Here is a 27,197-nt window from a genome sequence, read left to right as displayed (position 1 = left end):
ATAATATTTCACACAAACAGTGAGACATTGCATTAACAGCTTTTGGTTGGTAGTTACTGCAGCACTAGTGATGATAATTCAGAGGGAAAATATTGGTGATTCTTAGTTCCGACACATTGCATTGTTTCATGCATTTCCTCCACCAGAATACTATGAATGTAACCAATGACAATTCTAAATGACAAGTTGGATTTTCGCCACTAAAAATAGTTAGTTGTTCATAGAGGTTCCTTGTTGGAATGGCCTTTCTGGTTATATTCAATGATCTGTACATATTAAAACAGTATTTTTCAGTAAGCTTTTTTCTAATACAACCCTGAAGAAGTGCTTGAAAAGAGAGCGAGTTGTGGTATGTTGGTCAAAGTAATAGGAAAGAGAATACATATTTATTTCTTCTCTGGATTATTAGGCCTGTAAATATAAAAATTTTAATTCGGGGAATTTTTAAATTAACATGTTTGCTAACCTACAAAGTAGTTTGGCGCCAAATAGGAGTAACTGCTTAGTTGTGAACGAATATTTTGTAAGAGCCTACAAAAAAAGTTGAGAAAGAATTTTGCTACACCTTCATTTTTGACATTGTAAGTAAATGTGCAGTGCAATTTTTTAAGAATATGTTGTTTTTATGAGTAATGTACTGTATAGTAGTTAACATTTATTACAATGGTTTTGAGATCTCTCATAACCTCAGTTCATTAAATTATGACGTGTTTACATTTGCCCCATAGTTTTAACTGCTTGGAAGTAATTGTAAACATGTTTTACTATGGTTACATTTCGTACTTTTCATTAATCAAAATGCCAAGAAATTATATCGCACCCCCGGTGGAAGACTGCCACAAGTCAAAAAACATGAATTTTGAGTTATTTGGTGCATATAAATCCCTGTGATCAAGTCCATGTCTTGTAAAACAACCACAACTGAAAACGTATAAATAGCGATTCTACTGCACGTAATTTAGTTTTCTTCTCATAGAAATTTTACAACTCAAATAGTAGAAGACTGCCACATCTCAGTTGTGGCAGTTTTATTCTCATACGTAAAACCGCCACATCTCGAGATACGGCAGTATTCTTTGCTGGCAGTGGCAGCCATTTTGTGTTGCTGCTCAAATCAGCTGACTGTTTACACTTGCTGTGGTCGTTGCATACAAGTGTAGATAGGTAATTTGATTAAAAATGTACTCAAGAGGTGCTGTGATGGTTTCATTGGCACTTGAAAAAATGAACGTTGCAAGAAGGAGCGATGAAAGCGTGGAAAGTAGTGGCAAGCTGAAAGAACCTGGAGTTGAAGTAAGTGAATGTAGAATATTGGTTATGTTTGGTGTAAATTCGGAATATATTTTATATTTTTTGCTGTAAAATAGTGTTAATAAATATTTTTTACTCTATATTTTGGCAATACTAACTACAAACAAATGTTACGTTATATCATATTAAAAACTTAATTAATTTCAGGTTATCGATCATGAATGCCACAGTCCAACTAGGCCAATACTTACAGATGTATTACAGGAAATAGAAGAAGGCAATTTTGACGACTCTGACGTAGATAAAACCTGGCATCCTGAATCTGAATCTAATTCTGATACTGATGAGGCTAATTCACAGAATGGAGGTTAGATATTTTGCAGAAGATCATCTTGATTTTCTAATGATTTATTTATTTATTTTTATTATTCATAAAAGATTCAATATGTTGTAAGCATTTTCAAACCGTGTTAAGAGTGCATGGATTTCAAGAATAACTATATAATTTATAAACAAATATTTATTTATTATTTGCAGGAAAGAAAACAAGGAAACGTAAACGTAAAATCAACAATTGGAAAAAGAATGTTCTGAAGAAAAAACGAAATTCAGGGGAGGAATTCGTCAATGGTTCAGATAAAGTCATATGAGCTAGGACACTTAAACCATCTTGTGGTGATAAATGTCGGCTTGGATGTAAATCTAAAGTAAGTGAGGAAGACAGAAAGAATATTATAAAGAAATTTTGGCAGTTAGGTGACATCACCTGCCAAAGACAGTTTATAGCAAGCAGCACTGAGACAATTAGACCTGCATACAGGTATAACTTACACAATAGTACTAGGGGACTTAATATGGCCTACTACCTTCAAATTAACAATGAACGAGTAAGAGTTTGCAAGCAGATGTTCATGTCAACTCTTGACATTGGAGATCATCTGGTCAGATCAGCTATTAGCAAGACTGTTAGTGGTGTAACTGAGGGTGACAAGAGAGGTAGGCATGGGAAGCATAAAAAATTGGATGATGAAATTCGAAATGGAATAAGACGACACATTGAATCATTCCCTCGTATTGAATCACACTATTTACGGGCACAAACAAGCAGGGAGTATATTGATGGAGGACTAAGTATAGCTGCTATGCACAGACTCTATCTTCAAGACTGCAGGGAAAAAAATTTGCAGAGCGGCAATATTCATGTGTACAGTCAGATTTTTAATGAAGAGTATAACATAGGTTTTTATGTCCCAAAGAAGGATCAGTGCAGTGAATGTGAAACGTTCAAACTTGCAACTGATGATATCAAAGAACTGCTTAAAAGCAGTTATGATAAGCACATAGACAACAAATTAAAGAGTAGGGAGGAGAAAGAAAAAGACAAATTAGCTGCGATTGAACAGAAATGCGTAACAGCCTGTTTTGATTTGCAGGCAGTTTTAAATGCTACTGAAGGGAACGTTTCTTCCTTCTATTACAAAAGAAGGCTGTCTGTTTACAACTTCACAGTATACGACCTAGGAACTTCTTATGGCTTCTGTTTTGTTTGGGATGAAACCATAGGAAGAAGAGGTTCCAATGAAATAGGGTCCTGTGTTCGTGAATTTCTGAAAGTACATTGTACAGGAAAGCCTGTGATATTTTATTCTGATAACTGCTGTGGTCAGAATAAAAACAAATATATAGCATCACTATACTTGCAGATGGTGTTAGATGAAACACTTGACATTCCTTCTATAACCCATAAGTTCTTTACAGTTGGTCATGGACAGAATGAAGGTGATTCAGTTCACAGCGTGATCGAAAAGCAGAAGAAAAGGGTTCTGAGATCTGCACCCATTTATATTCCTGCACAATGGGCAACAATCATACAAACTGCTAAGAAGACTGGAAATCCATACAAACTCAAGCAAATGGAAACAGATGATATTTTTGACTTGAAGATTTTAGCTAGTCAAATAGGCAGCAACTTCAACAAAAATGAACAAGGAGACAAAATTGTATGGACTGACATCAAGATGATACAAGCAAGAAAGGATGCACCATTCATTCTAGAATATAAGACATCCTATGGTGAAGAGTTCCAGCGAATCAACACAAGGCAAAGAGGTCGTCCTCAGATAGGGCCCTTGAACCTGCAGAAGGCTTATAAGCAGCCACCTGGCATATCTGTAGCCAAAAAGAAGCACTTGGTATCTTTATGTGATGCTAATCATATTCCATGTATGTATCATCAGTATTACAGAAGCTTGATTACAGAAAACACCAACAGTGCCAATAAGTAGGTCTTATCTATATCAGAATCTGATGGGAGATGAAACGAGGAGATTGTGAACCATTGTACAATAGAGCTAGCTTATAAAAGTGACAGTTTCCACTGTAAAATGATTTTTTATTGATTTTTTCTTGCAAGTTATGTGACATTATTTATTCAGAAGAATAAACAAACAAAGAATCATAAAAATAATGAAAAATTATTTTAACCATACCTGCCATAACTATCACCAATTTAAAAGATACTGAATACAAAACTGCCATAACTCAAAATTATTATTTCTTAATTAAAACACAAAAATTATCCATGAAAGGAAGTCGTATTTTATTGTATAGTACTAAATAATGTTAGACGATTGTTATACATTACTTTCGATTTCATCATGTATATATTTATATTTTTCCTATTACCTCAAAATCTTTAAATGCTTCTCCTGAAAAAATGTACTTTTTGACTTGTGGCAGTCTTCCACCAGGGGTGCGATATTAGAAAGAGACCCCCACCCAGCTACACTGTAGAGGATTTAGGGAGGGTTGTCACAGATGTGAAAATTAGTAACTATAGTTATCGTGAAGCTCAGGAGAGGTACTGAGTTCCTATACTTACTTACTTACTGGCTTTTAAGGAACCCGGAGGTTCATTGCCACCCTCACATAAGCCCGCCATTGGTCCCTATCCTGAGCAAGATTAATTCATTCTCTATCATCATATCCCACCTCCCTCAAATCCATTTTAATATTATCTTCCCATCTACTGAGTTCTTATATCCGTCCTATATCAAGGTTAAAGGGACGAAATGTACCAGTGACCAAAATTGGAGTTGGAAGGAGTACAGCTCTTTCTTCTGAAACAGAACAAAAAATGTTCAGTGTCTGATAACCTGTGGGAAAATTGGTGTTTACAATTACCCCCCTCTCAAAGGGTGGGGTAAGTGTAAACTAGCAATTAAAAGATGAAAAAAAGTCAACCTTACCCATTTTCAGGAAAATAACACAATGTGTCTTTGTCTTTACTGTTACTGAGGGTTGTGCCGTGTTGAAATATATTTGAAATCAGTGAAAAGTGTTCATAATTACCTTGATCTATCCTATGCTCCAATGTGTAGTAAAGTTATGTTCAGATGTATATAAAATCATCTGTGTTACTGTGCACTCAGCAAGAAGATTAATTTGGAGGCCACAATCATTCATTCTTCTGTACTAGCAACAAATCTTATAGTTCAGAGTCACTTATTTCTTATAGTTAACATAATGTGGTAGTTCGATGTTTTAGTTGGTATAAAAGTAAACCTAATAACATTTATTCTTGAAGTAGTTATTTATGACAACAGTTTTAAAATTACATAAAACTTTGTGAAGCCAAATAGGCCAGGAACTTAATCCATACAGTGGATGACAATGTTTCAGTTTCTCCACTTGCAGGAGTCTTCGTGTGCTATATGTGATAATTTAATTGTTGACTTTCAGGAAATGGCGGCTTCTGAACGACGGCGTCAGCAGTTGTCCAGTACATCATCACGTCATCGAGAAGTTTCAGGCTATCTGGCATCACATCGGTCCTTGGATATAGGCTCTGAGGAGCTCTACCATCAGCAGGTATTTAAAAATATTACATAGAATCTGTCTGGAAAGTAACCAGCCATCTTATATAAGGGGGAGGGGGATGGGAGTTGTCTACCTAAGACAATTTCTCAGTAGTCGCCTTGAGACCCCACACACTTAATCCCAGCAGTTTATATTCCCCTCACTTTCGCTGATGATGTTAGCTTTGAGAAAAGTGAAAAGTCTCAAGGAGCGAAATCTGGGCTTTGTGGGGACTGATGGATATGACTGATGCAATGTTCGATTTCCCCCACACACTCAAAAAAACTTCACAAGATGTGAAGAATGAGCAGTTGTGTTGTCATGATTAACCACATCTGTGTGGTTATTTTCTTCTTTCTTCATCCCTTAGCCAGTGAAAAATTTCGTTGTATACAACATTCATTATCTCGTGAAACTTACCTGTGCATGAGGGGAAGCAAAAAGTGGACTGAGAAGATTACCTTCCTCACTACGATTCCATTCATAGCTAGCTAACTCACTTACCCATCATAAGGTTCTTACTGTAAACTACACCGCACACTTGCATTTTGTTTCACGAGATAACAAATGACTTATAGCAATCCTTACATTTTGTCTGCACGAAAATCGTCTGTAGCTGTATTTAGATTGGCAACAGGCCATGATTGTTTGGCCAAACACCTGCATAGAATTGGAATATATCAGTCCACTAACTGCCCATTGTGCAACTCAAACCAAGAAATGGATTCGGAACACCTCAAAATCTGTGCTTCAGTGGCTGACCATGATAATATCTTTGAAAAATATTGGAGTGCAAGAGGTCTTATGACTTTATTGTCAAACGCCTGGCATTAGAAAACAACAACAACATTTTGTCTGGCCTTAAGGAACATACAACTTGACATTGCTCTGACTTTGCCATACCTTCTTTGAGCGTGGAGACTCATGTGACTTTCTTTGGGAGAATTGAGCTTGTATTTCAGGGTTATAGCCATAGATTCATGACTCATCTTCAGTTATCAGCGTTTTGAGAAAATATAGATCGTTATTGATGGTTGAAGCAAGTCTTTTGCAATTTCCGAATGAAATACCTTCTGCTCTTGAGACGAGTCATGGAACTAATTTCTTACAAACACATTTCATGCCAAGATTCTCCATCAAAATTCCTGAAAAATTTTACAATTCTCGTACATTGCAGGCAGTATGCAGTCAGTATAAGATATCTGAGCTAAAAGTAAACTTAAATAATAGCATATAATGTGAGATTTGTACATTATAATTTTGTAACATAAAGTACAACTGATAGAAAATCTCAAAGAGATTTGTTCTGGCACACTTGCAAAGTGATTGTTTCGTCATCTGTCACGCAAATGTGTAAATGGAATGAGGACAGGTTATACATCAGCACATTTCCAAAGACTATACAAGGATCAAGTAATGACGTGTAGAAACACCATGACTGGGCAAAAGAAATTATTTTAAAAGTGTACTTCATGTTTGTTACATAGCTAATTTATAGGAGAAGTTTATTAGGACTATGATTCTGTGTTTTGTAAAATAGGTATTCTAAATTATTTCATTATTTACGGCAACTAAATAATCGAAAAGAGCACCAGTTTTATGTGGAATCATTTCATACCCCATCAGTACTCAGTGTAAAAGTAATTAATAATTTTTCACTTGTTATAAAAAGTTAAACTTAGCTAGATAGACCACAGTCAAAGGAAGAAAGTCAGTTTGTTTCAAATTTTTAAGTAAAACAAGAAAGATACACAACTTTGAATGTTGGGGTCTTATATGACTCCATGGTAGTAGGAGGGTTAATTAAAAAATTGTTTTATAATTTGCATGAAGTTTGTGAAATAAATATAATGATAAATCAAAAAGAAAAATGAAAGCCTGAGCTAGGCCAGCTATTACATATGATGAAGGCTGAGTTTCGCTTTCTTTTTTCATGTGGGAGATTGTCCAGAGTAGAGAGCTTAACATTCTCATTGAGGTTATGAGTTGGTCAGAGAAACCTAAAATTTTGGCTAGCGAAAGCCAGGGAAAAATTTTTTGACACCTTGAAATTTTAAAATGATAGTTTGTTTCTAACATGTATAGTCCGGGTCAGCTTACTTCATACCGTAAGGGTGAAACCTAACCATTTTTCCCCCATTACTACATATGTTAGTGGATTGTGGTGATTTTCTAGTTTGCAGGTTGAATTTTCTTTTGTCAGCTTTGTTTCGAATTTCGATACTGACAAATACTACAAATGGTAGTGATTTTCTAACTAGTATGTTGGCAGCTGAGACAAATATTGGCAATATTTATTGGTATTGGAGTTCCATGAAATTGAAATTGTACTAGATTTCTGAGCCTGTTACTGGAGACTAGTGAAATTTGAACATACTAATAATTAATTAATATCATTATTAATAGATAATACTTATTTCATGTGTTGCGTTGTGATTACAATTCAAGACTATAGTCAGGTAAGTTTTCGGAGTAGTACTAATAATTTCATGTGGTCAAACAAAATGCATTTTTAGGTTAGGTCTCGTGAGTCAATTGTTTAGTCAAACCATTGAATTTCATATTGCCAGACAAAATACTTGACATGTTGATCCCTTTCCCGTATAGTTTGCTTACGAAATATGTTACAAATTATTAGATTATTTAGAATAACCTTCCAACATAAAGTACGGTAAGTAAATAAGTAATTTAGTACGAAGGATCGTGTGATATCTGGTAACAGTTGGCAACACTGACAAGACGGCAATATTTGCTGTTAGGAACTGTTCTTATGTGACCCTCACTAGTTAGGAAGTTACGTGATTTACGTGGAGCTATTTGAATTATTTTTGTGTTTCTCAGTCAGCTCAAAAAGCCGACCATGAGTTAGGACATCTCATTGTGATGGTAATGATTTGATGAGAAATGGTATCATTACAAGAAAATCTACCCTAGCGCTATCTTTCTCCATCATAAATTTTATTACATTGTACCTTTGTTTCCATCATGAAAGCTGATACAGTTAATAGTTCTAATTTTGCAGAGTAAATATTCTGAATATAAAATATTTTTTGTAACATAAAATAGTTTTTGTACAATTTTCAGTCTATCACTTATCTAAGTGTGAAAGAGAAATAAATTCTGTTACATCAATTAATTATAATTGATTGAATTAAATTAGCTCATAAATTAAGTTACTACTTTACCTTATAGGTTTATCTAAATTTAAATAAATATGTAGTCTACGAATTGTTAAAATTGAAGAATATTGCTGGAGTGTAGTTTGTAATTTAAATATGTATTGTATTGATTAAGGCTGGTTGAGTGGAAGAGAAGGCCTTATGGCCTTAACTCTGCCAGCGAAAATAAAACATTATTATTATTATTATTATTATTATTATTATTATTATTAAAATATTATATTATGTATCACGAATATTTTCGACTTTTCATATAAGTCATCTTCAGGTGATATAGTTAGCTGACAAATACAATTGAACATAGGTGAAAGTAGAACAGTGATAAAACATATATGCAATTTAAACCATGCATGCTCATTTTAAAGCAAAGAGTGGTTAAGAGCCATAGCATCATACATAGTGTTGGATTAAAACAATCAGATAAAATAAACAATCAAATGAGTAAGGCTATAATAGGAATAATTATTTGTTGTATCAAATATAGCAATTTGTATGCCAATGTTCAAGAATTAAAATTGTTTAAAAAGACTGGAGGCTCAGATGGCATATTATGTCCATTTGTATTCTGAATGTTGATTATTTTCTTTCTTCCTTCAGGGCGATCCTCAAGGAGAAGACCGATGCAGAATCATGTGAAATACTTAGGTAATATTGTGATCCTTTTTCTTTGGAATAAACATCGCAAAAGAGAGAAAGGAAGAGAGTGGTTGATGTTAGATTTCAGTGTTACATTCAGTGATGTGGCATGTCAAGAGACTAGCCATCATACAGGTGGTTGAATTAGTTGTATACTTAACAGCAACAAGCGTCATGTTACCTGTCTGTGCACGGTAACTATTAACCATTGAAATGGTGCTGTGTGCTTTGAGGACATAAAAGTTGTTTTCCTGATGATATCTTTTGCTACCACATATTCTCTTATTGAACTTCATCATATCATGAAAATAGTGGGAGCTTACAAGTTTCTGTTACCTCTTTTTTTATTATTTTTTAAGATTTATTTTGTTACACTTTTTCTGAAATTCCTACATTATCTTTGCTTGCAACCTGCACAGCAGAAATTTCATAAAAGCTTTGTTTAAGAAAAAAAATAGAATAATAGTTGATTAATTAGTGCATATAGTAATTTGTAGGGTCTGGTATATTAACAAAGATACTGATACATTAGTAATACATGTTATCCTGTTTTTCATGAAAGCATCCGTAATTCCATAGTTGGTTGCGGTAGCAAATGTGTGCAGCACTATCGCCTTTCTCTTCCAGTTCAAGTCATTAGTAATGTACGGATGGTTTCAGTAAGGGTACTACTAAGAAAATTGTATTTAAATTGTGAGCAACTAGAATTATAGTCTTGTTGCTGTTCACTGCCACTTAGTAGTACATTTCCTACATGAAAGAAGATGAAATGTATTAAGAAGGTTTTTATCAAAGTATATTCATTTATAGTTACTTTTGACCTCGAGTCATTTTGAGATGCCTAAGCCAAATGGAGTTGGGATGTGACTCTGCAGGAAGTTTCATGGACGGAGATGTATGCATTTTAATTGAATTCATCCTTGTCTAAGAAACTTTAGTTTTTCTGTTTTATTAGTGTTGGAGAAATGTTTCAGAGAGTATATCAGTTAATAATTATCTATTGTCAGCATTAAAAGACTTCCCTTTCCCCCCAGTTCAGAACTTTTCAATGAAACTTCAGATTTTGGAAAATGTATTTAGCAGTAAGTTTTATTGTACAATTCACTGAGGCCTTTATTAGGATCCATGAAATAGTACGTGTTATTCAAAAATACAGATTCAGTGATATTTTGGAATACAAGACTGAATTATTTTGTACAGAAGCTGCCTAAAGTAACCACAAAAATATCTCATGGTGTTCAATTAAAATAGCAGAAATTAAGAGATTTTGTAACGAGAATTTAAATATTTCTTCAATTTCATGTTCCCTCTTTTCGAAATTACTTCATTTTCCTTAGCATCCTACTCCTACTTCTTTTCCTTAAGTTCCCGTTCTTTATTTTTATGAACGCAGATGTGACAAAAGATCGAAAATCCTGTAAATATACTTGTATACAGGATTTGAACAGGTACATATCTTGCTCTTTAGCTGCATATATACTTTTATCTGAAATGTCTATGAGAAAAGCAGTAATTTAATCCCCCACTATTGTCCACATATTAACCCTTTCATTCACTGCGTCCTCTACAGAGGACAGCAACTTCAATGCCGCTTCATGGACAATGAGTTGAGAGTGAGTCCTCTCAAATGGACAGTTCAAATCTGGAAATCCAGGCTTCTTGCTGAAAAAATTAGTCTGTGGGCAATTCACAAAAACTTAAAAGGAATCAAGAACAAACAATTAGACTTTTCAAACAAGAACATAATTCGTGACTGAAAGGGTTAACCTAAAAGTCTCTGTCTAAAGACCCTTGCATTAACTCAGCTTGTATCAAGATATTTGGCCGAAATTAAATTTTTGCACATGTTACAAAAAACTGAAGTTTAAAAAGTCTCATTTTTTAGTAAAAAAAAAAAAAAGATAAATGTTATTTTTGTAGTCTCAGAGTCGGATGTAATTAGACTAATTCTGAATATTAGTTATACTGGGAAATATGTAAGGTTATTGACACTGCATGGGCGAACTCACATGTGTGGAGCTCTGCATTATCTTGTCCAATGAAAATTCATGACCCATGATGACTGTAAGAGGTCATGAAGTGTTACTGGATAAGATAATGCCTAGCATTCACCCATGCTGTGTCAGTCACAACCTTATACAATTTTCTAGTGTATGTGTTAAACTTTGGGAAGATGTGATGAAGTGTCACATGGAAATGCAGTAGACTGACAACTATATTATGATTGTTTAAGAATTGGTCATTGTAATAATTATTCGTAGTTTCCATGAAAACATTTCGATATACAATTGTTTTAATTTGTAAGTGAAAGTTGACGAGATATTGTATGCTTGATACTGACAAGCCTAGAGAGTTTTTGATATGACGCAGTTTGGGACAGTGATCTTGTTCAGATCCGTAATTGCTTTTTTTTTTTTACGGCGCAAATGAATACAAAATTTTTATTTTACATCCCATTCCATAAATGCATTTGCTTACTTTCAGTATTAGAGAAAAGTGCTTCATTTGCATATTTCATTTAAAGGACCAAACATACTTCCGAAAGTAAGATCAATTATTCCTTTCAAAGCTGGGTTAATGCATTTCTTCGGCGGAAAGTAAGTATCTTCATCAATTTAACTTGCACTGTTCTAGATTGTTTGAAATAATTTCCTTTATATTCTTTTAGTTCCTCCTCCTGTGAGTGAAATTAATTATTTCAGAATTTTCTTCAGTTTACACTTCTTGTCTCCTATTGGAACTTATATTGTCATTGCAGTGAAACCTCATTATGAAGTATATGATAATTATATTATTTCTTTCACTATAAATTGTAAGCATACATAGTTGCTATATGAACCTTCATCTTCCCAACACATATGCCCTTGATGTAAAGAATATACTCCGTCTGTACTTAATTATTTCAGTTGGGTAGTAGAAGGTTGTATAGTTATTTTGGTTACACTTGTGTATTATAGGGAATATTATAACTATACTCGACACTAAAACTTAAATATTTAGTAACATATCACAGAAAACAAATGTTCTAGAGTTTAGATAAATATCACGAAATTTGCACAATATTGTTAGTAAACAACTAAATGAGGAAGTAGATATTAGTGTTTTGTGATCTTTATTTTATAATCAGTGATATGATGTACTTCATATATGGTGTTTGTAGTTTTTGTGTTGTCCTTTGGTCAGAAATAATGCTATATTATTTGATTGTACACTTTTCTTTGATATACAGTTTAATGAGGTTTTACTATATACAGATAGATAAAAGTACATTAAAATGCCTAACATTTTTGTTAGTATTAGTAACAGCATTGTTGCCAGCCTGCCTAATTTGTTCCATTTTTAAACGTCATTTCATAACTGTTGTAGCCTTAATAGTTGCAGTGCACCATTTTATAATGTATCTGATATTGCTTTGACATTCGGTGTTGATGTATTGTAATATTAATGTTCGTAGTGACACTTTAGCATTTACCTGAAAAGAATAAGATATCTGTATATTGGTACCCATTTTCATAATAATAATAATAATTTTATGGAAGACTCCAGCTAAACAATAGAATGTTATTTTGTGTATAATTTTTAACAGTTGATAAAATATTCAAACATTAATTCTTTAGTTTCGTATGTTTTTGTTCTGAAAGGTCATGATTGTAAGTTTAAAAGCTCTCAGAGAAGGAGAAGGATGATAATGATGATTTACTATTTGGGAATCTTCCAAACAACTTTTAGTTTCATTTCAAAATATAAAGTGAAGTTTCAATATGGATCCATTGGTATGGATTCAATGATTTGGTGAAATGAGCTTCCAGATTATAACATCAGATTGATGATAAGTGATAGTACTGTGACAATTCTGGGAAATTTTAATTTCCTTAAACATACGTGTCATGAGCAGACACAATTTCTTTAGAATTAAATTTTCTATGTAGCCTCCATATATTTATTAGGCTATCACATTTCCAGGTGTCTTCAGAAGAATACTTAATTTGTCTAGAACTGTAGATAAATCTGGAATATAAAAACGCAGGTACCAATGTGGGAATAATTTAGTTAGGAATGAAGAAACTGCAACACACGTCTCCAATATTAATACAGCAGAAAAGTTTTTTGTTAATTACTGCAAGATACATAAAATATATTACAAAGTCTTGTGAACTCTTATGGCATGAAGATCAGGTCTGCTTTCATTATTATTTTCTCTCTCTCAATGTATGGTTACTTTGAAATCTGAATCCGTTATTTTGCTAATGCTTGTACGGAGTCCTAGATTTATTAATAACAAAATGCCATAAGTGTTCATAATACAGTATTGTCAGGACTTCAGCATATTAATCAAAAAGGTATACAAATACTGGAATTTTTTTCTTTGTATTTGTAATACTTATATTTTCATAGGGGTCATAATTCTTGGTGGAATAAGGATCCATATGCATTCCCCCCCCCCCTTAGTCATGGGAGTGGTTAAATATGAAAGCTGGACACGAATCCCATTCCTAGAAGCACGAATAATCACTGTTTGTCCACAAACAGTAATTTACAATTGCCCAAAGAAAGGATGGACCAACTCTTGGTTGTGGAAAGTCTGTGGTCTATAGTGTAATTTACATGATAACATTCTTCGTCAGTATTTTGGAAAGGCACCTGCCTGTGGTAAGGCCAAAAGGCTTAATAAATGCTCATCTCTCTATCCCATCTTGATAGCTCATACAGCTGCAAAGATCTTTATTCGATCTCTGATGCAACAGATTTTTTCAACTGGAAATATTTTTCCAGAGTCTTGTGAACCTCTTTAAAAAAAAGTAGAGAAAGCATTGGAATAATTTATGCCCAACACGTATGGGTTATTAATAAACTCGACCTAGCCTGAAGAAAAATAAAGTTAAACTTGGAAGTTAAATTTTTTCCTTTTTCAAACTAAAGAGAAACAAAAATATACTGAAAAAGAAAAGAAACCTGTGGACCTAATCTCTCGTTCCCATGCCACCGGTGGCTCTTACACCTCTGATTCTATCAAGCATGGAGACCACAAGGTTGTGGAAATGTTCATATCCTTGGTGAGATCCTCCTGGTATCTAGAACTTGACCCTACAACTTGTCGGGATCTCGAGGTGGTAATTGTATGTAAATCACCATATTCTGTCATACGTTGTTCAGAACCACTGACTTCAGTTTTGTGAAATATAATTTTCGGAAGTATTATTTTGTCATGTTTTAATTTGTTCAGACAAGAATATTTCTTTAAGCATTAACCTTAATGAAATCACAACTATAGAGAAATAAAATTAAAACCAATTTTACACCATAAGAAATAGTTCAACTGCCAGTCTGCAAATAAGTTCGTAAAACAATGTGAAAACTCTTAAAATAGCGAGCTGTGTGTGTTCTTCAAATTGTTATTCCTTGCTCTTTCGTATTACAGTAGAACCTCAGTTATACATTGTAATGGATGGAAAGATGACAGTTAACCGAAAATGATGGATAATCTGTTTTGCTTAGAAAATCTAGTTTCCTTGCATGAAAATGTCTGGGTTAATGGTATCCTCCTCCTGCTTCAGGAAATGCAACAAGCCTAATGATGCTGTAGTTCACAAAAAGTAGTTCTATAGTTATTCAATTGATTATTATGGAATTAAGGAAAAGAAATGAAATATTTATATATTTAGAACTACTGTTATGTAAGTTTCAAAGTCTAGAAATTGATCTTCAGTAATAAAATCACAAAGTTTATTGTTAACTGCAATACTATTTGATGGAAGGTATATTTCTTTTGAACAGAACTCATTGCACCTAACTGTGAAGTAATTTTGCCTTACTTTGTAGACTATTATTACACTGTTCATTGTATTATACATATCCACAATAAAATATTTTATATACAACATACACCCTACATGTACAACAAAACGAGAATCATTATCAAACAGATCATGAAGGAGTAGATCTTCCATCCATGACAGGAAGAGCCAAATAAATCGTAGTATACCTGTGGCTAACGAGAAATACAGGCTACGGCACGACGTCGCATCCTTAGTCATAATATGAGCAACATTGAACAAGTTTATATATAAATCCACATTTAATATGAGTTTAATATAGCAATTCCTTTGTTTTTTTAGAACTTCGAACATGTATTTATATTAGGCGATTGTCAAGATAACCATGACCACGATAACCATATGACTCCAATTCATGCCAAAGCCTGCCTTTCTCATTAGCCATGTATTTACCCGCGTAATAGACGCATTTTTTTTTCTTTCGATTTTTATAACAGAAAGCTAGGGTGCATCCTTTATGTAATGAAAAAATTTTAGTGGGGGGGGGGGGGGGGGAAACCAGCTTGATAACTTTCAGCTTAGAACTTGCTGTATAACTTGAATATTTCGGTCGGTTCTTTTCATTGTCGAAGCACAATTATATCAACACAACTGATTACTGCAGATGTCCAAAGAATAGGTACCGGTACTATGTTTTAATTGGAGAGTACCAATATTTTGCACGTAAAAAAAAAAACCAATCACAATTGCAGTGGTACCATGCATTGTTGTTTAAAAACTTGAATTTGAACACATTAAGCAGTACATCCAATCTTACGACTTTCGATATCATTAAAACGACCTTTTTTTAAAATGAGATGTCTATTATGCAGGGGATTTTTTTTAAATTTATTTTAACGCAAGAAATTGGGGTGCATCCATTACGTGGGTAAATACGGTAATTCCAGCTCTTGCCAACTGTGACTGGATGTTTTCTAATGAAACAGATTCTGTTTTGTTTGAAATTGAGAATGCCTTTCATTATCTTTATAAATTGTGAACTTGTATGTCCGAAATTGCTTTCTGCAACACGAAAAATGCATTATTCGTAACTTCCTGAACTACAGGATTTTGAATATTGGTAGTACTGTATAAATAAGGCGCAATACTTAGTCTCGGTTCTTAACATCATGTAACACATTGTGTTATCTCATTAACCAGACTATACATCAGGCATATCCAGTCCGTGCAGATCTTTTCTTCAATTTAGGTGCAACAGTGATGTAGAATATCTTTTATGCATGTGCCTGCATGATATTCTGAGATTCTACATACTCTTGCACCTCATTTGAAAGCTAGATTTGCCCCGGCTGGGGATGTCTGCTATACTGTACATCATGCATGTGCTACTTCGCGCACAGTGATAGTGAATTACATTCAATATTTCAGTGGAGTAATAAATTTGTACTGCCGTGTCTCTTAACATTAGGTTTTTTCCTTTGGTGATTTATGGTTTTTATATACCATTCATTTATTTAAAAATAAAATTGACGATTAATCTGCAAAACAGATAACTGGGAGATGGAAAATCGAGGTTCTACTGTATTAAAAAATAGTCAATATAAAGTCTCATTACATCCAGTTTGCGGAATATACTTAAAATGTATGGTATTTGTGGACGTCCAGTGTTATTTGTATACTTCGCCATGATAATCAAGTATTATGACCCTTGTATTATTGCATATCCTCCCATTATAGTATTCCTGACTCTAAGATGGACCACATCACAGCTGAGATATTTTATTTCATTGGATAGCTCTAAATGACTGAGAGGTCTACCAAGGAAACATTATAAATGTACAATTGGTATGTAAGTCCTAATCCTAAATTCCATCCTTAAAGGAGAGGATATTTTAGTAAAGTAAATAAAATAGACTGTTTATTTGCCAGTCAATGCCATTATGAAACACTGATTAAACCTGATGATTAACTAAGTCATATGGCATAGACATCATTAAGTCATTTTAATTTATTTTGTGAGTTTATATAATTCATGGCATTTCCAATATGTATTTCATCATGGAATTATTTTAAGGTGTTGTAATGTCACTTTTATTATAATATATTATTACTACTGAATAATTGTGTTGCAGGGAACATTGATGTATAACAAAACTAATTTAATAAAATAGTTTTCCCTGAACATTAATCAGATTGTATTTTTGTAGACATCTGAAAACACACAACATGTTGGCCTAGACTTTAAGTTTCTTTCATGTTGCAATATAATTGCAGTTCGTCTTACATAAGGGAAAAGAAATTATGCCCCCGTAGAAAGCAGTTTTGTGAAAAATCACAGCTTTTAAGGAATACAGAGGTTCATTGCTGCCCTCACATAAGCCCGCCATTCGTCCCTATTCCTGAGAAAGATAAATCCAGTTTCTACCATCTTCAAATTCGTTTGAATATTATCCTCCCAACTATGTCTCGACCTCCCCAAAGTTCTTATTTCCTCCAGCCTACCAACTAAGACTCTATATGCGTACATCTAATTGAAAATAAACTGCTTTAAATGTGAGTATTCTAGGTTTACTGTGTCGTCAATTTCAGGAAATGCGAAGTTTTTCACACACTTCATATATCTCGGGGGGGGGGGGATGCTTGCCGTGCTACTGATTATTGTGGCTCAAACCTAGAGATGGGTGATAAAATCCTTAACATGGAGGAGAAATAAATTTATGAGCCTCATCATGTCTCGTACACTGCTCAAAAAAATTAGAGGGACAAAAGTTTGAATGTATATACTGTTGTAGAAGTTGGGTTTAGGCCAGGGTTTCCCTCCCTGCTCGAAAAATTCAAAACTTTATGTAACAGTTTTTCATTTATTGCACACATTAAATACATGGATGCTGTAACAAGTGGATAATTCAGACAGTACAGCAGCACCAACTATGCTCGCCACTAGTCACTGGGCTGTACTGAGCCATGTCACACAAAAGAGAATCGAAATATTGCTAGTAAAATGCATGACTATATTCAAGAATTCACTGCACTAGTCAAGTGCAAGATTTACTGAGTAGCTTCTGCGGACCTCTGGAAAAAGAAGTAAGGAAGAGACTAGCGAAGTGCTTTGTATGGGGCAGAAACATGGACATTATGACGAAATGAAGGGAAGGAAATTGAAGCATTTGAAATGTGGATATCGAGAAGAATGGAACGTGTGAAGTGGACAGACAGAATAAGAAATGAAGTTGTGTTGGAAAGAGTGGGCGAAGAAAGAATAATGCTGAAACTGATGAGGAAGAGGAAAAGGAATTGGTTGGGTCACTGGCTGAGAAGAAACAGCCTACTGAAGGATACACTGAAAGGAATGGTTAACAGGAGTAGAGTTTGGGGTAGAAGAAGATACCAGATCATAGGCGACATTGAGCTACATCATATAGATCATATGAGGAAATAAAGAAGGCAGAAAATAGGAAAGACTGGAGAAACTGAGTTTGAAGTGAAAGACTTGCCATTGGGGAATGAATATAGTAATTCAGCTGTTGACCAGATGGGACCAAGTGTGGTAATCGCGATTAGCGACTGTAGTCTGTCACTACTTAAGGCCAATTCACACAGGGATAGTTTACAGGAGTCAAGTGCTTGGAGCAACTCTACTTTCCTTCGACTTTTCCCGTGTGATATGGTCGAGACAGTCAAGTTGTGCCTTGGCGGTAGCAGAATTTGAGTTGATGACCCGTCAACTTTTGTGTCCATGTTCCCGTCACGTGACCAACTTGCCTCCACCACTTTCCGCGTGTGAATGCAAACTTGTAGCAACTTGGCAAGTAGAATGTTTGTAATTTTAGGCCTATTGTCAAAGTACATTAATAATTATTAATAATGAGTGCCCCTAAGTGGAATTCCAACGATATCATAAAGTTTTTGGAAGTGTATGAGAAGTATGAACTTCTATGTAATATACGTGACAAAGACTACCTCAATAAAAACAAGTGGGAATTATTATTCCAGAAACTAGTCAGCGAACTCATGGAACAAGGTTTCGAAAACATAGACGTAGAAGTGGTTCGAAAAAAGTTAAAAACCCTTAAAACAGAGTACCGCCAAGAACTAGCAAAAATCGCAAAATCAAAAAAAAGTGGAGCTGGGACTGAAGATTTATATAAGCCTAAACTGACTTGGTTTGATAAAGCAGATTCGTTTTTGAGATTTGTGACTGCTACCAGAACTTCTACATCGACTTTGGTAAGTCACCTTATTACAGTTTCAATTTTATTGTTGATTAAAATCATATCTGAGAATAATTTTCATCTCAACAGTCGCTAATACAATAAAGATCCGATTACTCTACGTTCCGTTTAATCCACTACAGAAACATTACTCATGAACAAAAATGTAGTCCACACCTGTGGAGTAACGGTTAGCGCGTCTAGCCGTGAAACCAGGCGGCCCGGGTTCGATTCCCGGTCGGGGCAAGTTACCAGGTTGAGGTTTTTTTCTGGAGTTTTCCCTCAACCCAATATGAGCAAATGCTGGGTAACTTTCGGTGCTGGACCCCAGACTCACTTTACTGGCATCACCTTTAGCTCATTCAGACGCTAAATAACCTAAGATGTTGATAAAGCGTCGTAATAAAAATAACCTACTAAAAATGTATTAGCAGGAAAGTTTTACTTAATTTATTTACTTTTGTACAGTGAGTCCACTATTTTAATATCGTATAAAATGAATATGAGTTTAGCAAATAATTACAATTTAATAATTATTGAAGAATTACATTGTAATAATTATTTATCTATCTGTTCTTGGTGCAATAATTTGTAGCAGAAAAAAAAAATCACTCAAAGTCAGAGTCTATTTATGAAAATGTTCATCCTTCATCTTCAACACCAATCATTTTGAATTGCCAAGGCACTGAACTGTTTCCCATAAAATAATTGGCATACTGGTCTCGTAATAGCGATGCAAGATTAGAATAATTATTCGAGCCTAGACGATTCGCGGATGATAGTTCTGTCACTTCTTCGCGCCACGATCCTGGTATTATTTGTCCAGTGTTGTTGTCCTCAGTATCAACACATCCTGTAGGAAAATAACGTTTGGGTGATGTCATTCGAAGACAATTATGAAGCGCACAAGAGGCTTTCACTATTAAATCAACAGTTTCTACCTTCACTTCTATCGACTTTCCAAAAACTCGAAACCTTGCAGCAAGAATCCCAAATGCATTTTCTACCACTCTTCTTGCTCGTGAAAGCCTGTAGTTAAATACCCTTTGCTTTAAGGTAAGATTAACACGGCTGTAAGGTTTCAGTAAATTAGTTCGAAGAGGAAATGCATCATCTCCAACTATCACTGAATTCGGTGGCATGTTGAGGTCATTATTTTCCATTGCCAGGTTCAGGGTAGATTCACGGAATATGGTGCTATCGCTGGCTCTTCCGTTCCTTCCTACATCAATGTACCGAAAACAATATTCGCCATCGACCAAAGCAAACAATATAATACTATAGAACCCTTTGTAGTTATAAAATTCTGAACAACTTCTGGGTGGACATTTTATGTTTACATGCTTGCCATCGATGACTCCACAACAGTGAGGGAAATTCCATCGGGTCATAAATGTATTCTGCATCTCTTCCCATTCAGTTTCTGTTCCAGGTACCTAAAAGAATTAGAAAATAATTGTAGTCCTAATTCAATAATAATAATAATAATTGCAGGATCTGAAAACCGAACTAGATGAAGTCTCTGATGGAGAGGGAAGTGTTTTCATTGAACCTGAGGTAAACCTACAATATTCATCACACAACACACTGAGAAAACCGTCTCCACCAACATCAACTAGCTCTAAAAGGGCTAAAACCACAGGGATCAACGCAGTGAATGAGGCAATTACAAATCTCCAGCGTGTTATGAGCAACAACAGCGAAGCAGACGAATTCCAACAATTTGCCAACCATATAGCAGCTCAATTGAAACAGCTTCCAATCCAAAATGCTTTGCTGCTGCAGGAGAACATTCAAAGTCTAATTACACGTGAAAGAATTTCCTGCATGACATTACCTCTGCAAGTCGAAATTCCTTCTCAGGCACAAGATGTATCTGTGGTATATGTGTCATCACCATCAACATCATCTGGTGACATGTCAATTATAGAAAACAGAGACATTCTGCAAGAAGCCATGGTCTCCATCAATACAAATGATTATATTTAAATCTTAAAACATAAAGACATAGCGAGTAGGGAAAATTAAATGAAATTCCTGTTCTGAAGAAATTATTTTTCATTCTTTTGTAGTACCAGTAGCTATTAGTTAGATCTAACGTTTTGTATATGTAATGTTTTTGATAATTTGTAATAAATTAGTAATTATTAAGTACAGTACGGTACATGTAATTGAAAGGTAAATTATCTATTTACGTTCTGATGTCATATTATTATTATTATTGTTATTACTATTAAAGTATATAAATATACAAATAGTCTATAATAATTTTTTTGAATTGTAATCAGGTCTTTCAGGTAATTAATTACTCACTTTGATGTATGAATGCAGGCAATCAAATATTGCTGACAGGACCTCAGGTAAGAAGCATGATATGGTATTAGTTGGTACTCTATACAAATGATGTAGGGTTTTGAAGCTATCACCCTTGCCAAATATCGCAGTGTTATTTCCAACTTAGTTCTGGTGGGTATGGCCATTCTCATTACGGTATCCTGCTTACGAATAGAAGGCTCTATCATAGTCAGAAGCTCGTCAAACTTCTCAGGACTCATTCTGAGATGTTTCCTGTATTCTGCAGGATCTTCTTCAGCTAATTCTTTCAACAAGGTATTAGATGCACCATGCATAATCCTTCTACGAATCCATTTCTTGACCCATGTTCTCTTTTCCTTTTTTTCAAGAATATTTTGTAATTCATACAATAACAAGGCGCCAATTAGCTGCACACATGCTTGAATATGTGGTGGCGGCATCTTCAGATTCACCAAACTAAAAATGTCAGTTCACTATTGATTTTTATTAACTGTAACAGAATACAAGAATTCAAACACCACTACGAATACAACATTCAGCGCGCGCTTTTTTTCAAACATGGTTTCAAGTTTAGTGTCTCCGTGTGATCACAAATATAGAGTCAAGTTTAGAGGCTTCAAGCACTTGACTCCTGTAAACTATCCCCGTGTGACTCGGGCATTAGTATTAGTATGTGGTCGTCCGTTTGAATACAAGTTATGGAGAAACTGCAGTTAGTGTCCCGCAAGAAATTTTTCAAAGTCCAATGATGGGACACTGCGCATGCGCAAGACACAGACAAGTAAAGGAGCTACCACACCATAGATAAAGCTGGTACTCCAACAGTAACATGTACTTAAACCGTTTTAGCAGGTACGTTTCACAATAGCTGAGACTCAACATAACAAATGGCGGCAGTTATATTGCATCGTTTAGGGCCGTTTTCTCCAAAGATAGTTAAACTTGGGATAAATTCAACCCGTTCAACTTTACTATTCAGTTTAAACATGCTTCCATTTTCTCCATAAATATCTGACAGCCCACCCGTTTAAATTAATGTTGGCACTAGATGCCCATGGCTTCTCATGTGTTCGCTACACTGAATAACTAGCCAATCAGAGCCAAGATTACTGATGGCGCGTCAGATTTTCAATATGTCAGCCACAAGTGTTGATGTCGGTTGTTTACAGAGAATTAATGCTATAATCAAATCAACGCGAATAAAGAAGGAATGCATCTACTAGTTTCACAAATAAATAAATCATTTATACCCATGTGAAGTGTTGTGTATCATTTAATCAGCTGTTTTCTTGAATTTATTGGAAAGCGTTCTCGATCCACTTTTCTCTGATAGGCAAGATCGTACAATAATTTGTGTCTTGTGTTAATGTGCATTATCTGGTGGCATGTGTGGATCCATTTTAATATAAAAATTAATTTCCTTTAGTTTATTCCTTTCCCTCCGAAAATCACGATCTTAATTAATTTCAAGAAGACAACTTCCAGCTTTTTAACGTGTTTGGTAACCCACTAAATTAGGCCTACCTGATGTACCCAGGATCTTGATAATTCTAAGGGAAATAGCTTTTATTTTTAACATTGTAGTATGTGACCTTATCTATTTATGTAATATTCACAGGCCCTAATTTATAATTGGCTAGAATGAGCAAATACCCAGAGCAAGGGAGCAAGAGAAAGTATTTTAAAGTAGGATGTTGAAATAATTGTTAAATACATGCTCAATAAAAATGAATATTTATAAATAATGTAATAAAAACAGCTTTTTGTTTGGTGAATTGGCACAATTATTGTTTCAAATTTTTGTTTGGTAATGGAAGGGATAAAGTTAAAGAAAGAGGTTAGGATGCCAACATTTGCTCTGTCCTGTTTTCCAGTGACCTAAACCCAGGGCCTAAATATTCATAATAGGTGTCAACCTCTTGTATTATTTTTATTTCAGTAAACGGTTGGTTGCACTGTATGATTGCTCCATCATCCATTATGAATTTTGATCAGATTATCATAAGCTGATTAACGTACACTGTAAGGTCCTGTGTTTAGACATGGAGAATTCAGGGAAAAAAGTAAGAATTTTAGTCCAGTAGAAATTGATTTACTGCTCTCTTTACTTAGTACAATGAAAGAGATACTAGAGTGTAAGAAAACCGATAGTGTATCTTTAAAAGACATAGAAAAAGCTTGGCAAGAGCTAGCAGAAAGTTTCAATGAAATTAGTGGAACTGTAGTACTGGTAAGAGATTTAAGGGGAAGTACGAAAACCTCAAAAAGACCTGTAAAAGGAGATTTTCCGAAGATAAAAAAAATACACATCAGGTGCAGGTGGAGGTCCGAATCAACCGAACTTAATAATAACTTATATTAAAATAAAAGAGATTATTGGCACAATACAACTTGAGGGGCTACCATCTGTATGTGACTCAGATTGTCCTGGCCAGTCATCACTACTCGCATCTGTGGAGCATCCATCTGCAAACATTGGAAAAGCACAATTTCCTCCTCAAATCCAATCAATTCAAAATTCCAATGTAATTCCCTTTTCATCTGTGAATCTGTACAAGTCTGTAGCTTCTGAATCCCAAGCATTTGTCGCAGATGACGATTCAAATCCCACTGATCAGGTAATTGAAGATATATACCAATAGTATCTCAGGATGATATACAAATTAATGAAGTAGAAGCCATTCCATGTAGCAGTCAATTCAGTATTAGGGACCTGAGGAAACCTACTTCCACTCCACTCCTAGTAAAGAAGAAAAGACCATCACTAGACAGTTCATTGACAGGAAAGAAACTTACGGCATTATGGCAAGAAAAACAAGTTCTGCAGTTACAAAAACAAGCAACAAAGGATCAAATTCAGTTCCAAAGGATGGAGCATGAATCTAAAGTACCGGTAACATAAATATGAAAGAAGAACATAGAGTGAAGATGAAACTCACAGAACTTCATATAAAAAAATAAGGAGTTTGATCATGAGATGAAAAGAAGAATTCTTGAACTTGATGTTAGGAATAGGGAATTGGGCCTTAAAACAAACAGCTAACTGAAATCACAAGATTTTGAAGTAGTTATGGTGTTTATTTTGTTCAAGTCTATATGTTCTTTTTTATTTAAATTAAAAAAATTTAATCTAACATATTAAATCACATTAGGTAACTTATATACTGATAACTTCAGTTTTGTAGTGGTTGTAATATGTTATGATGTCATTTTGATATTTTCATAATGTCATTCGGTTTATATCATTCACTGTATTAATAATACCATATTCAACATATCACATCAGGTTATCATGCTACTTAAAACAGAAGATATTTAAATTTATGTTAGCTTCTTAAATAATTGAATAACAAGTTAATCAGTAGGTAGTTTAACTTAATTCCAATTGAAAAACGAAATTTATTGCATGTTATCACCTATCACATAATTTATATATGGCTTATTTATAATCTAGTAATAATACATGAGAAAAAAACAGTAGGCTAGGCCTAATTATAACATGACATCAAAATGTTCATAAATCGTTAGTTTCATTTCTAATTATTTTAATAGACATGAACATAATATGACAGTATATTCCCTCCAGCTAATTTCTTATATGTTATAAAATAAACACACTGCATATTTCAAGTAATTAGTTACTTTCTTTGATTGAAATCCGACATTAATATAATTTTGATACAAATGCAGATTTATTTCAACTTGTAACATCACTGCGTAATTAAAATAAAGTGGGATTTTTACATAAATTGTGATTACACTATAATGTGTTAAAATATTTGTGTATCAGTAGTAATATTTTATACAACACAGTTACAGTTAAGTCATGTCATCATTAGATTCTATATTATGACGGTTGTGTTGCATCTAAAGCTACACCACACAAGATAATATGTCAGATTTAAAAAAAAAAACAATTTTAGGCTTAATAATTTATGGTGTAAGTTACTGGTACAGGGTACTGCTTAATTTTCAGTGAAGTAAAGTTATAATACACTACTTTTGAAAATATCCAAGTTTAACATGAATAATGAACAATGTTACATGTACTACAGTGAATGAAACTTACTTTATGTTAATTTCGTCCCTTTGTTTCACTGATTCACAAACAAATTTGAGTCATGAACGTACTGATGGATAAGGTGCTGGTAATGCTTAATTTCCAGTGAAGTAAAGTTATAATATACTTTTGAAAATATGCAATTTTAACATAAATAATAAACAATGTTATATATATATATATATATATATATATATATATATATACTGCAGTGAATGAAACTTATTTTATGTTAATTTAATCTCTTCCTTCACTGGTTCACCAACAAATCATGGAAGTACTGATGGATAAGATGGTTTCGCCTGACATTATTTTCTGCTACATTTGGGTGGTTGTTAGCTGCTTGAGGGAAGTTATGCACAGCGTTAATGGTATCCAGCTAGTCATCAGTAACAGGAGGTATATTTTCATTCTCATTGCAAGCTATATTGTGTAAAATAGCTGTTGCCACAATTACACTTTGAATTCTGTCCAATAGCTAAAACAGAAAATCTTTTCTATACCCCACAGCTCCTCTCTACTCGACTTCCAGTCCTTATGATGGCCTCCTGAAAAAATTGTTCCTCTGGCGTGTGTGTAATTGTCAGTGGTGTAATGAGATAATTTTGTACCGCATATCCACTATCTCCAACTACAATGGCTGCACCAAATTCTCCATATTCAAATCGCCTCTTAATTCTTGAAGAATTAAAAATATGTGAGTCATCAGATGAGCCTGGCCACCTAGCCACAATGTCTCGAATCAACAAGGAAGAATCAGACAGTTTGCACATTAATTGAAACAAATTCCTTGCGATTTCTGAAGATTTCTGCATCTCCTCCACCTGGTGATTGTATTTTCACATGTGTTCAGTCAATTGCACTTATATAGTTAGGAAAACGCGAAAACGTATAAATTCCGTGCTTAACCCTTGCCGTTCCTTTAGGTGTTGTTGGCATGTTGATACAACGCTGTGACAAATGTCCTATAGCTGTAGAAACTTTTGCAAGGACTGAGAGAACAGAGACTGGAAATTAGAGTACAGAGAGTGGACTGAGAGGACAGAGAATGATCTGAGAGTACAGAGAGTGAACTGAGAGGACAGAGAGGAGCCTGGGAGGATAGATAGAGCACTGAGGGATATGGAGTAAGCTAAGAGAACAGAGACTGAACTGAGTGGCAAGAAGGTGGAGAGCGAGGATGGTGAGTAGACTGAGAGACCAGAGAGTGGACGGAGGGGACAGAGAGTAGACTGAGAGGAAAGGAAATGGACTGAGAGGACAGAAAGTGGACAGAGATTACAGAGAGTGAATTGAGAGTACAGAGAGTAAACTGAGGGGCAGAGAATGGAATGAAGGGACAGAGTGGACTGAGACGACAGGGAGAGGACTCAGACAACAGTATGTAGCCTGAAAGGATAGGGAGAGGACTGAGAGGATAGGGAATGAGCAAGAGGAGTGGGAATGAGCTAAGAGAACAGCAAGTGAACTGAGAGAAAAGAGAGTGGACACAGAGAATGTTGAGTATATTGAGAGAACAGAGAGTGGACTGAGAGGACAGAGAAGGGGCAGAGATTACAGAGAGTGAATTGAGAATACATTGTGTGGATTGAAAGGACGGAAAGTGATACAAAGAAAACTGACAGGATGGAGTGGGCTGAGGAGAAAAAGAGTGAACTGAGAAGACGCAGATTGGACTGAGAGGAGAGAGAGAGAGGACTGAGGTAGTAGAACAGGGAAAGGAAACAGAGTGGACCGATATCAAAGAGAGAGTACTGAAATTACAGTGAGTGAGCACAGAGAGGACTGAGAGGAAAGAATTCTGAATCGCAGTTTCCCCAGTTCACTCTCAGTCCACTCTCTATCCTTTCAGTTCACTCTCTGTACACTCAATCCACTCTCAGTTTTTCACCCCACTCTGTCCTCTCTGTCA

General features: G+C 34.7%; 1 protein-coding gene and 1 pseudogene across 1 annotated transcript in view; one reads left to right on the top strand and one right to left on the bottom strand.

The window, feature by feature from the left end:
• LOC138700053 (lamin Dm0-like) overlaps window positions 1-10,273 on the top strand; it is a 40,873-nt gene extending 30,600 nt beyond the window's left edge. Inside the window, exons 6-7 of the mRNA XM_069826357.1 lie at window positions 4,993-5,121; window positions 8,886-10,273. Of these exons, the coding sequence (XP_069682458.1) occupies window positions 4,993-5,121; window positions 8,886-8,924 (168 nt within the window). The 3' untranslated portion in view covers window positions 8,925-10,273. The remainder of the gene's footprint in view (window positions 1-4,992; window positions 5,122-8,885) is intronic.
• Window positions 10,274-19,070: 8,797 nt separating this feature from the next.
• On the bottom strand, window positions 19,071-22,323 carry LOC138700530 (putative nuclease HARBI1; annotated as a pseudogene).
• Window positions 22,324-27,197: the final 4,874 nt, after the last annotated feature.

Source organism: Periplaneta americana, chromosome 5, assembly GCF_040183065.1.
Source record: "Periplaneta americana isolate PAMFEO1 chromosome 5, P.americana_PAMFEO1_priV1, whole genome shotgun sequence".
NCBI lineage: Eukaryota > Metazoa > Arthropoda > Insecta > Blattodea > Blattidae > Periplaneta > Periplaneta americana.
The sequence above is the reverse complement of the archived record's forward strand: the minus strand, read 5'-3'. Positions and strand labels throughout refer to the sequence as shown.